Source organism: Colletotrichum orchidophilum, assembly GCF_001831195.1.
Source record: "Colletotrichum orchidophilum strain IMI 309357 chromosome Unknown Scaffold_131.1, whole genome shotgun sequence".
In the NCBI taxonomy this organism is placed as follows: Eukaryota; Fungi; Ascomycota; class Sordariomycetes; order Glomerellales; family Glomerellaceae; genus Colletotrichum; species Colletotrichum orchidophilum.
The window spans coordinates 113,057-124,998 of record NW_019173087.1 but is presented as its reverse complement, the minus strand read 5'-3'; the positions used below and the strand labels follow the sequence as shown (position 1 = coordinate 124,998).

General features: G+C 51.9%; 4 protein-coding genes across 4 annotated transcripts; 1 reads left to right on the top strand and 3 right to left on the bottom strand.

Annotated features, from left to right (window-relative positions):
* On the bottom strand, positions 1-676 carry CORC01_11732 (uncharacterized protein; the record flags this gene model as incomplete). Its single annotated transcript, XM_022623354.1, has 3 exons — positions 1-186; positions 271-376; positions 449-676. Coding segments are annotated over 3 exons (520 nt in total), but the record flags the coding sequence as incomplete, so codon positions are not given.
* A 771-nt stretch (positions 677-1,447) lies between these two features.
* Positions 1,448-3,221, bottom strand: CORC01_11731 (membrane transporter; the record flags this gene model as incomplete). Its single annotated transcript, XM_022623353.1, has 3 exons — positions 1,448-1,511; positions 1,570-2,941; positions 3,002-3,221. 3 exons carry the CDS (start codon positions 3,219-3,221, stop codon positions 1,448-1,450), a joined length of 1,656 nt encoding a protein of 551 aa, XP_022470176.1.
* Positions 3,222-6,733: 3,512 nt separating this feature from the next.
* Positions 6,734-7,072, top strand: CORC01_11730 (uncharacterized protein; the record flags this gene model as incomplete). Its single annotated transcript, XM_022623352.1, has 1 exon — positions 6,734-7,072. The coding sequence occupies one exon, from the start codon at positions 6,734-6,736 to the stop codon at positions 7,070-7,072; it is 339 nt and encodes a 112-aa protein (XP_022470175.1).
* Positions 7,073-10,801: 3,729 nt separating this feature from the next.
* CORC01_11729 (uncharacterized protein) lies at positions 10,802-11,233 on the bottom strand (the record flags this gene model as incomplete). Its single annotated transcript, XM_022623351.1, has 1 exon — positions 10,802-11,233. One exon carries the CDS (start codon positions 11,231-11,233, stop codon positions 10,802-10,804), a length of 432 nt encoding a protein of 143 aa, XP_022470174.1.
* Positions 11,234-11,942: the final 709 nt, after the last annotated feature.

Here is an 11,942-nt window from a genome sequence, read left to right as displayed (position 1 = left end):
CTCTAGCATCGGAGCCTCCGCCACGTCGAGCCGCAGGAGGTGCTGGGGACATCTTGCGCCGAGGGAGGACAATTGAGACGTTGATTACCGCGCCATCAAGCTGTGCCTCATGCATATGGGCGATGGCGTCCTCAGCATCGGCCTCCGTATCGTAAAGGATGTAAGCAGTGCCACGGTTAGTGCCGTCTGAAAAAGAAGGACGGTCAGCCTCTTGTAACAGGGTTCCAGTTGGGGGCCATGCAGGCCGACCCTATGAGCATAGGTACTGACGAGTTCTGTTAATGGGCAGATCAAGATCCTTGATGTGTCCAAATTGGCCAAAGATCTCCTCCAAATGGGCTTCATTGATATTCTTGGTCAAACGTTCGACGACAACCTAGTTAGATGCTCAGTCAACCGAATGAACTTTCAAGACGCGAGTATTACAAGAGCAAGAAAATAATCTCACCTTGGTGCTTCTGATGGCAGGACTGGCGCTCCTTCCACGGCTCCGGCTGCGGCTTTCGCTCCTCTGTCTGCCATTTCGTCGCGGTGTGGGAGACCTGGAACGTGACGGCGATCGCGAATCGTACGTATGGCGACGGACTGGTGAGCGAGACCGGTCTGACAGCGGCGTCAACGATCGGGAACGATCGCGATAGTGGTCGCGAGAGAGCGATCTCGATCGGGAGGCCATGATTGCTTGTTAGGTGGCAATGTTTTGGTTTTCAAGTTGACAAAGTCAGAAGGCGTCGCAAACCGCGACCCTCTTTCCTGCCGTGACACAACTGACGTGTGGTCACGTGAGTATAAATGGGTCCGCATAGAGCCGGCTGGCACCCTTGTCTCTCGGTGGGGTTCGGTCAACTTGCAGCGACGCGCATTTGTTCGTCCAAGGCACGTTATGTTGATATGAAAGTAAATCTATCACGTCCCTGCTGTAATTTATGTACCATGACATTGTCATTGCATCCTTTGAATTGATGATTCCGTCGTCCTCTTGTGGTAATATCCTGCGGCCACTATTATCCGTCTTGCGCAGTATCGTACGTCAAGAGTGAGCAGGTGATATAAGAGTAATTCATCTAAGATAGAATCGACATTGAAACATCACAGACAGAGCAGCGCCCGCCGTATGATTATTGAATGATCCATGAACATTAATATACAGGTTTCTGTTACTACAATATACATCCGCTGTAGCTTTGCTAAGCATCGATAACGCAAAGGAATCACCTCGAGGGCCTGGTGACTTCGACTCGTATTATGCTGAAATCCACTTCGTCCCAATCCGCTGGTGCTGTAAAAGATACATGGCAAAGGGCCAATTCACGTTTGCTTTTGCCCCGAGTCACTTCATGTGTCTTGAGGATACCTGAACGCCTAAACCATTTCTCATGGAAATCAACGGCACTATTATGTCGCCCAATACCGTGGGCCTTCTACAAAAAGGAGAGCAATCGAAAGCTTATGCAGCCCATTCCACAACCTCCAAGGCGCACATGACGAGCACCAAGGTTGATGGAAGAATCCTACACTGATTATTAGCATATGCACCGGAAGAAGTCCAAAACAAGTTCGGTTACATACCAGATGACGTAGCTCTGGAAGAGAATTCTCGACATGACACTCTCGTAGACCTCGTTGATCTGGCAAATTTGAGCTAGTTGGAGGGCGCTCGGGGCACCGGTCAACAAGAAGCAGACGATGACAAAGATTGGGTCATCTAGAATGCTGACTGGCACATATTTGGCGAAGACGGCCAGGATAGGAGTCATAATCAGAGTCGGTAGGAGCATGCGGCACACCAAGGATGCGACGAGGAGCTTTGTTCCGATCTGATCCTCCTCGGGATCTCGCATCTTCTCGCTCTTCTGGGTATTACGAGCTAGGTTGGCACCAAGAACGACCAGGATCAAGGGCACAGCAACGCCACCGCTAGATTGAACAGCATCTGTGAAACTGTTCTTGATGAATGATCCTTCCTCGAAGAAGATCTTCTGCAGAGCCGGGACAGACGCAACAACAACTGCGCTGAGCATGGCCCATAGAGGTGGGTTCATGAATTCCCACAGAAAGTTGTAAAACTTGACGGCGAAGCAGCTCACGGCCGAGAGAATCGTCTTCAAGGGAGACGGTAGACTGTTGTAAATTCTCGTAGAGAAGTTTAATATCGACTGCTTGACAGAGGTAACGGTGTTGATGTAAGCGTTCTTAATGCGGGTAGGGTAGCCCTTAACTCCCTCAGGGACGTCGGGTTCATCCGTGTTACGAATGCGGGGAAAGGACGATATCTCGTCGCCACTTCCGTCAAAAACGGGATGGTTGCCATTAAGGGGCCCGAGACCATTGGTCTTCATCGGCTTCTTGGGAAGGTACTCGTCGTCCTCATCTTCGGTATCGGCAGGGGAGGCTCTGGATCTGCTGGCAACAGGGGTGCGACCAGCCGGCTCGTAGTTGGACAGGTCATCACTGGAGTGACTGCGGGAAGTAGCCGTGCCATCGTCGTACTCGTTCAGCAAAGGGGCGGTCTCGCGTTCTCCCGCGAATTGTCCCTCCTCGATGCGCTCGTCCTGGTACTCGGGATACTTGTCCTTGGGAGCGAGCAACACGTGGTAACCCCAGCTCCAGCGCACCAACTGACCAAGCTGCTGGAAGATCAAGAGGTAGAGAATGCCACGAGCGCCAACTTCGTCATCATTGTCTCCAGGGATCTTGTCCCAGTGTAGCCCCTTGATAGTTTGCGAGAGAGACAAGATCATGGAGATTGGTAAGGAGTTTGAGTTTCCGAAGACTCCCATCGCCGTGACAAAATTAGTAGCGCGGCGGTTAAAACCGAAGCCGCGGGCGACACCGGTAGCGACAAGCCATGAAACAAGAGTCTGAATGATGAAAATGATAGGGATTACAGCTAAGTCGAGGAGTTTGTCGGCATTTAGTTGCGAAGCCAATTTAGTGAAAACTTGGGGGTACTGTTAGCAAGATTACAGAGATCGTCCATACCACGGAACTATGAACATACTGAGGCATGGCGTGAACAGCATGACATTGAGGTTGGCCAAGAACTTTTGCTTTTCGGCGTCAAAGTGGCCGAGACGAGCAATGATATAGCCCGGCAAGCTCACGCAAACAACCTCGAGGACAGCCTCGAAGACGAGGAGAACCAAGTTGCCCATGGATGGGTGGGAGTCGTGTGGTTTCTTCATAGCCATGAGGGGCATTTCGTATACGTTCTGAGCCATATCTGCCAGTCGAAACGACGTCGGCGACGTCAAGTATTGTTGTTCCATTCTGGGCCCTGGATATTGGAGAGAGCGCAAAAACGGAGACTGCGACGTTGGACGAAGGATACGGCGGAGGTGGAAAGGGCTTATGGACGGAGGTCCAGGGAGGCCAAAGCAGATGGAAGGTTCTTAAGAGGCTTGGCGCGGCGCGTTGACCTTGTAATCGGGCCCAAGCAGCACGATGTGAATGTTTCGGATAGTCGGCGATGGGACGGATCGGAATGGAGAGTAAGGATTGAGGCTCAAGTCGGTGATCGGGGTTCTCGTTGGATGTCGGAATTATCGGTGGTATGTATCGGGCCTCCACAGTAGAGTTCGGCCTTTTCCAGAGGTTTGCGACCAAGCTCTCATTATCTGGCGGCGGGAGACATGAGGAAGTACCAAGGTATTATTAGTGCGGTCGCGCTGGTCGTCGATGAGGATCGTGGGAAGGCAAGTTGCCAGTTGAGGTGTGAAAGAGAAAGGGTAGAAGAGGGAAAGGCAGGATAAAGATAGAGGCGAAGTCAGAAGGACGGGGAGTTTCCAGCCACAGAAGGGAAGGCACGATGATATGAGGTGGCCCAGCTGGGTAAGTAAGGGAAGGTAGTTAGGTCGATTGATAAAGGAAGAAAGAGGCGTAGTTGGGCGAGCTAATCACGGCGCAAAATGGCGTTGGCGGCGGCGCGGCGCACTGGGCTGTGGTCTCCAGGGATGAGGGCGGCTCGAAGTGTGCGACTTCAGCGCGGCAGCTCACTGTTTGGGAACAGTTCAGGTTCCGTCACGTCCCGTCCGTTCAAGTGCCTGTTATGGATACTGTTCTTGGTAGCACCTCACAGTTACGCAGATGGTGCAGTGGCGCGACCTTGACACCTCCCCCCAGCAGGGAATGTGACAGTGCAACACACACACACACACACACAAACATCGGCAACCTGGCAGCCACCCACCGCGTAAGGCACTAGGGAAGGCAGCGGACTCCTCCCGCTAAGAAAGTCTTGGCGCCCAATCAGATACGCGGAAGCGGGCACGATGACGCTGGCCTCAGCTCCTTCTACCTGGGTACCTAGCCAGCCAGCGACTCTGAGCAACTCATGCCGAAACTGAGCTGCATCAGCCTGTTGCTTCATGCTGGGTCTCCCAACCCGCAAAACTCTGCATGCAAGGCACCCCGGCTATTCCTGCTCCGTTTGCGCGTCCCTCCTTCCCTCCCTCCCTCCCTTCCATTTGTACACTGCCATTTTCCACCACCTTATCCATGAAGTTGGCTTCCTCCAGTTGTTCCAGACACTCAGTACGGAATAAGATTCTCCAAAGAGGCAACCGCTGTGTTGTGTGTTGGTGGCAAAACACCAAAAAAGGACTGTCACAGAACAACCTAACGAGCACGCCGTCAACTTATGTACGCCCAGAAGCAAGCGCCTTGAGGCAGACCGGCTCTTGGCACAACAGGCGCAGTGTGTTACACCGTCTTGGCAATAGCGTCGAATCGAAATCGAAATTGTCCTGACGTCGCCAGCTCCGGTTGACATGACATGCCTGGACCCAACGTGGCCCCTCGTCTTTGGCCTACCTGCGACCTCACGACTCCCACCCGACTGCGACGCAATTCGTCAGTTAATTTATCCACGCACCCACCACCGTTTCTCGCTCCCGTCCCTTGCTTCGCCCTATCCCGTGCCGTTGGCCGTTTCCGGTTTTCCGCCCCCATCTTTCTTGACTCATCCGTTGTCTGATAATGTTACACATCGGCACACGACCTTGTACCGCCTACCTGCGGCGGCAGAGCATAATACAAACTGCTCTCACCTCCGTGCTCTGTCAAATGTCCAGAGTACGGATGCTGATACGTCGTTTGGATTATCCATTCGAGGTGCGATGCCACACTTGACGATCCTTCTCCAAGAGACACACGCGCACAGAGGCACATTAGGCCGTCTCCTCCCGAGTCCCGCAAGGTACGCATGCTGTACGTCAGGTTGCAGCGGTTGAGAAGCACACGTTCGTTTCGGAAATGTCACCTCTTTCAGCCAACCACTCAGCAGACGACGAGACCCAATTTTTGATTCCCAACAGACGATTCTCTTGCCAGTTCCTCTTCCGTAAACTTCGGGGTTTAAGAGGATATCAGCAACACTGCTGCCCAGACACCACAGTTAGAGCTTAATAACTTACCTGCTTCGCCGTCTCGTCTCTGTGTTGGCTCTTCCGATTCCCTGGCTATGCTGTCAATATTAAACTCCGATACCGCCGCCAAGCTGCATTGTAGCCCAAAAGTTCAAGGGTCTTGCTGGCAACTTAAGCTTCGTGGCCGCGGTCCGCATTCACTTCCGGGAGTGAACTCTCGGCTGCATTTGCCCACCTCCTTCGCCAAGTTGCATGCACATCCGAAGTGAGGCTGTTGCAATCCCCATTACCCCGCCGTTTCTGATCAACTTTGCCCATGATGGAAACGGTCGCTTTGAGCTTTGCTGAACATACGCACAGATGCTCCATCAGGGTAGATGCCTACCGCCTTCTGACTACAGCTATCTTGGCTCTCGGTTCAACGTACAGTCGTATCAGAAGTAGGACAAAACAGATATCTGGTGCCAGAAGAAGAGTTTTTACTGTGCCAAATCACCTTCTCACGCAAGCAGCATTACGCGAGGCTATGCAGAGACAACTGGGCTGTTCCACTAGGGACGACGTCGTTATCAGATCGCCAAGACATGTGTCACATACCCGTTCCTTCTAACCATACGCAATATTCCGATACCTCAGCTAGTTTCATTACCCGTTGCAGTAGTCTAGGATCCTTCTGTGATGAAATTTGGAGCATCGAAATGTTCCATTCTCGACAGGAGTTTCGATCCTCTCAGAACCCTGAAGGCAATTGTGTGCGCTCCGGCAGCAGATAGCCTTGCTGCACCGCCGTATCGATACGTAATTGTCCCCGAGCAAAATCCTCTCTTTAGTTGAGCACTCGATACTAGGTCTGTGTCAAGTCTTAACCTCCTTCTGAGGCAGATAACAAGTGTTTGTCGTTCGGAGCACAACAAGGAAATCGCTTCTTTCAGTTGCCTTTGCGCTCCTCATTTCTTCGTGAGCGAGGCCAAAAGCTTCAAGTTGTCAAAGAACCTTCAAGTCAATGTTCAGCAAAACCGAGCACATAAGTGAATGATGTCTTGAGGTAGGTATAACAACATGGGGCAGGTCGTTCCAAAAGATGAAGGGATTGCTTCCATCAGAGCCAGTGCTTTTGTTGTCAAGGCCCCATGTGTCTCTTCGCGGGCGAGGACTCACTGACAATGTTGTGGTCTGCCAAACCCCTGAACAGCACCCACGAGGGCGTCCTGAGGCCTACGATAATGGGGTTGACCTCCCAATCTCGAACTTTGTCACCTTCTCATCTCGGCGAGAACCATCGAAGAAACAAAACTCGTCCGTAGGAAACATAACAACACTCGCTATAGAAGCTCAACCAAGCCATCTGCCATTCCACACTCGTCAAGATGACTGACAGCAAGCCGGAAATGAAGAACGCCGCTGACCCGCATGTCAAGAAGGAGCAGTTGAAGGAGAAGGGTTTGCAGCCGGCCAACACCAAGGCCAAGGGCAGCAAGATCGCTGACCCCGCTGGCAAAGTTGCCGGAACTGCCGTCTCGCAGCACCACGAGAAGCCTTCTCGCGTTCTTAAGCCTCGCCCTCAGCACGCGAGCTCCCTCGAAACCGCGGACGATGATGAGTATGACGATTGCTGGGATCCCCACTATGAAGACCCCCCGACCAAGAATGACAAAGTTGTCGACGAGGGCTTCGTCCTCATGAAGAAGCCGGGCTCGTCTCGTTAAGATTTGCAATGTCGGTGGAAGGGGAAGAGCAGGTCGAGCTGAGAGACAAGCGCTTCACCACTCCTGTACGAAGGTCAGTCTTGCCCACTCGATGTTATCGCAGCTTTGAGATACTAACACGAATATTTAGATGAAGAGATGAAGAGAAACCCTCGAGATTGCGACGACCTCCTCCACTTATATACTCTATCTCTTTAATAACGAGAACCAAGGGCCTATTCCCATCGATCAGCGGATCTCGCCATTGTGATTCCCTCTTGTCCTTCCAGTTCCCTCCCTGCTGTTCTAGTGCTGCTCTGCATCTCCTGGATCCCCATCTGTTTGGTTTGGAGACACGTAAAGTAGTACCTGTTGACATGAATACAGGCAATGAAAGGCGTGAAAGATGCCCTCTTCCGAATCCGGTCACGTATGCCAACGGCCCTCCACCAGCTCAGCCTCATGCAAAATTGGGAGATCACCTTCACAGCCCCATGGCGGTCGTTGAATCAGGGATTAACGACTTGATGCCGACGTTCTACACATGGATACGGGGAAGTGTTGCATCGGACGTGTCATAGACTAAGTTTGGTTGGTGTCCTGGATTCATCGAAAGGGGGACAGGCAATGACTCCAATACCATAGAGACACTCCGCCCAAGTCAGATGCCTCACCGGAGCGTTATAGAAAAGCACCATTATCTTGGTTGGACGTAGCGGCGAATCAAGCAATGCAAGAGGGAAACTTGACGTGAAGCACTCGAATGTGGTGACTGCCTTGGTCGTTGACAATCTCGATAAACAGAATTTCTCTTATGAAATCCAGACATCCATTTCCGATTGCTTGAGCATGACATAGATCGGTCAAAGAGGACACTCTCTATAACTGTACATAAACCCTGTGTTCGAAGGTGACGTTACTGTGATTTGCGTAGTGGTGGCTGTTTATGCTAGACAACATTTGAAATCTTGAGATTCGTCTCTTGATTCTTCATGCTTTAAGAACCCCTGTCAGGAGCTTTCATTTTTTAGAAAACCCAGACCAAAGTTCACGATTCAAATATAATATGTATGAAAATCTTCGTAAATAATGCCACCATTACTGCAAATGAATGAATCTACTAACATCGAGGAGATACTGTACTTGCATACTCGTAGTTGTGGCTTTGATATCTCATCACGTGCTGACATGTGACCTTGACGTAATCGAAATTTGTCTATTCTGGAAATTCACAAGATGAACGAGATGTGCGTCTATTACATCCATCACCAGACCTTGGACTAGGCATCCCCGTATCCAAGAGGAACGGATTAAGAATGACCAACTTCGGAGCTGCGCAATTTCAGGTGCATGATATCAATTAGCATCCCGCCATGCACCGAGATGTGCCACTTTGCGGTTTTGTTTGAACATCGAGATGTTGCAGCTTGTCATGAGAGCTGACGCTACAAGTGGGATCGACAAGAGGCGTGGGGGGAGGGGGGGAAAACGTCACACTGGACGGGACCCTAGGTGAAACAGATGACAGATGTGGAGAATCGAGGACGATCTTGTGGCACAGGACGGATGGGCAGGTCTAGGTGGCGAACCATGTGGCTGATGACGACAGAGGTTCGTCGTTTTGCGATTGTTGCGTCCCCGAATTAGAGACCGACAACTCGACAAGGACCTTGGACGAAATCAGGAAAAAAATTGCGAATCAGTCAGCAGGAACAAGGGAATTGGTATCGGAAGGCACGTATTGTACGGATATGGACGGGCAATTGAACGTATCGGATGCTTCCTGCCATTGACTTTGCGCTTCTCCTTGGCTGCGCAGGGCCTTCCCTGACGAGCTGAACCACCTCTTCCACAGACATACTCTGTTTTGACAGCATTTGCCACACTTGACGACCACCGGCGAGGGCTCCGGCGGGCTGCGCAATGGGGATTGGTCCGGGGTGCGCGGCGTCCCATGTGGGCTGCGTAGCATGAAAGTCAGATCTTTGGGCATCAAAAGCCAGAGAGCCAGAGAACCTGCCAGAGGACCCTTGAATTATTTCCGACCGTTAGACTTTGAAACTGCATATTCCCCCAGGGCGGGGGGCTATGAGGCGGTGATCGCGGGTAGGCCGTAGCGAGTGGCGGTTGTGGATGGGATCAGGCAAATGCCCAGAGCCTGGATTTTTGTTCACCGTGTTCTACATTTGCAGATTTGCAGATCGGGTGCTCCGTATGGAATTTTGCATGCTGGGATTTTGCATTTCCGTGGTCATGCCCGCCAAAGTCGTGATACCTAGTTCTGTGATGCTCCGACTGACTTCTCTACCTTACTCGACTACCAATGTACCGTGGGATTGCAGTGCGTGGAGACGTCAGGCAGCGAATCGCATAGACGCGGGTGACGCTCCGTGTGACATACGATTGGACAGGAAGCGGAGAGCAATTTTGAAAAGCGATGATGTCAGGCGGAGGTAATCGTCCGTAGACGTGCTGATAAGACGATGGAGCTTTATTGATGAAAGGAAAAGTACGTACCCTGTCTTCATGGAGAAAACGTCATCCATTAAGGTAATGGGAAACCGTCCTTGTGGCACGCCGCAGTTTCCACGAAATCTCCATCACCAAATGCATAGCGATGATGCAAAGGCCATTTCGACTTTCTTTCGCTCTGTGGAAATCATCTGATGGTATCGCGTACACTCCTTGACTTTTCGGGGTTAGTGGCCTGCAAACCATGGGTTCTGTGACCTGTCCATTCCCGATGGACATGTGCTTCGACGAGGAGTAACTGCGGTGGAGGGATGAACCTCACTTGCTCACGAAAATTTTAAAAAAAAAAAAAAAAGAAGAGGAAAAAGTGGAAAACGAGAGAAAAGGAAACCGCTGGACGGGCTAAGAGCCCAGTAGCGTCATTGTAGCGAGTCTCCCACGGGAAATTATTCTCGTCCTTTCAAGCCACAAGCTTTTTCTGTCTGCCGTTGGCATTGCTCCCTCCTCCATCAACGTCATCACTCCTCAGCAACGACCCCGTTGGCGAATTAGCGAATTGCGAGACGCCGAAAGAGGGGGCAGGATGAGTGACCGGGGTGTGGTTGATATTGGCGATGACAGGCCCCTCACTATCAACTGGCCAAAGGCAAGCATTCTCCAATCTCCATTCTCCAACAGAGCTTCCAGGTTTCCTGAGCAGAGCCTAGTCCTGCCTATCTGCTTGTCTCAAGCCCTTTTCGAGGCTTCCCTGTGAATAACCCGATCATTGGTCGAGCCGATCAAGGATGGCATGCGCAAATTCAAATGGCCGCTGCTTCGGCACGGTACTTTGCGGTCCTAAGAGACTAGCGCCAACGGGGGGATATGCAGCTTTCATCTTGGACTGCCCGTCGTCGTCCTTCCTGGCGGATGCTCCGACCGCATGATGGTGCCGTCTTCTCCAATCGTTTGCTTTTCCTCCTACAGGCAAGCTTCCACCGGACGACAGGAGTCATGTCCGATGCGGACCTGTGCAGGAATGTGTACACGTGGGGGCCAGATCAAGAGAAAAACAAATGCGACTGTTGCGGTGTAAGACAGAAGCAGTTTAGTCGTTCGTTGCTCGTCTCTACATTGTAGGTTTCGTCTTCTTGGTGGCCAATATTTCCTGGTTGAGTGAGGTAGGGGTCTGTAGACCGGCTCCGTGCCGAGTTGCGAGTTACATCACTCAGGCCGTTGCATGTGCTATTTTCAGAAACATCACGGCGAGCTTAGCAGGTATCCTACAAGGTGAGGTAGCTAGCTCTCTCCCGCCACCGGAGCAAGCAGAAGATGGAGCATAATGCATGGAGCACACATGCAGGCGCGTCGAGAGGTGATGTGCGGGAAAATCTTGTTGATGGTCCCTGCTATGATCAGTGAAGAGCCTGCTTTGGGGTTCGAGTGGTTCCATGCTCGTCCCCTTGCGACAGCCGAGCCAAACAAGTGTCCTGGTGGCTGCTGGCTGCTGTCGTCGACGCAGGGCATCTCGCTGTTTGGTGTGGTCGAGCTGTCACAATGCTGAGATCTGACGGACGATGCGTGGGCAACCCGTGGGAGACGATTGGAGTGGGCCGCTGCCACAGGATGCACGATGTCCTGGAAGAAGCCGGGAGGAAGTTGGTTAGACTGGGCGGTGATGCAGGTGGCGGTGCTCTCCCAGGGACAGGCGATGCATATGCGGATATGCATATTGTCCAGGGCTCAGGGCAGCGCAGGCGCTTCTCCTTCATTCTTGGGACTGGGGAGTTTTGGAAACTAGCAAAGTCAAAGGCTCGGAAGTTTTGTGAGGCTGGAGACACTTGGAAGGCTTGATATGTGGTTTTTGTTTCTTTTTTGCGGCGCATCTGCCCAAGCTCCCTTCCATGACCTTGCCTCGTGTCTGTAGTCGTGAACCCAAGGCAGGGGTCTTCTCCCTTTGGGCCTTCACCTAAATTGAGTGTTGTTGACGGACGAACATTGGACTGCCGGCCAGCCGTCAGGTCCCACCAAAGAAGAACAGCATGGGACGGGTCTTGCTACCTGAATGTGGATGACACGACGAGCCGTCTCCCGCCTCTTTTTTGATGAGTTTGATAGATGAACCAATGTACATTTTTGACCAAGTTCCTTGAGGTAAGGTAGGCAGGCAAGAGACACTCGGGGCATGTACTCTGCGATAACTTGAATGCGGCTGAGATACAGGCATCGTCTGTGGGCAAACGTAGGTACCGTACCGCCTCTACTGCCAGGAGCGTGATTATCATTGATGTATCACACCTGTACCACGTCCTGGATCTTCCGCCCTCCTCCCGCAACAGAAGTCAACGCCAACAGCCACAACCTGGACGTTGGCGCCCAAAGTGCCCTTTTGCCTTTGTCTTATTCATCTTGACACATCCCACACACCTTTCGAACATTT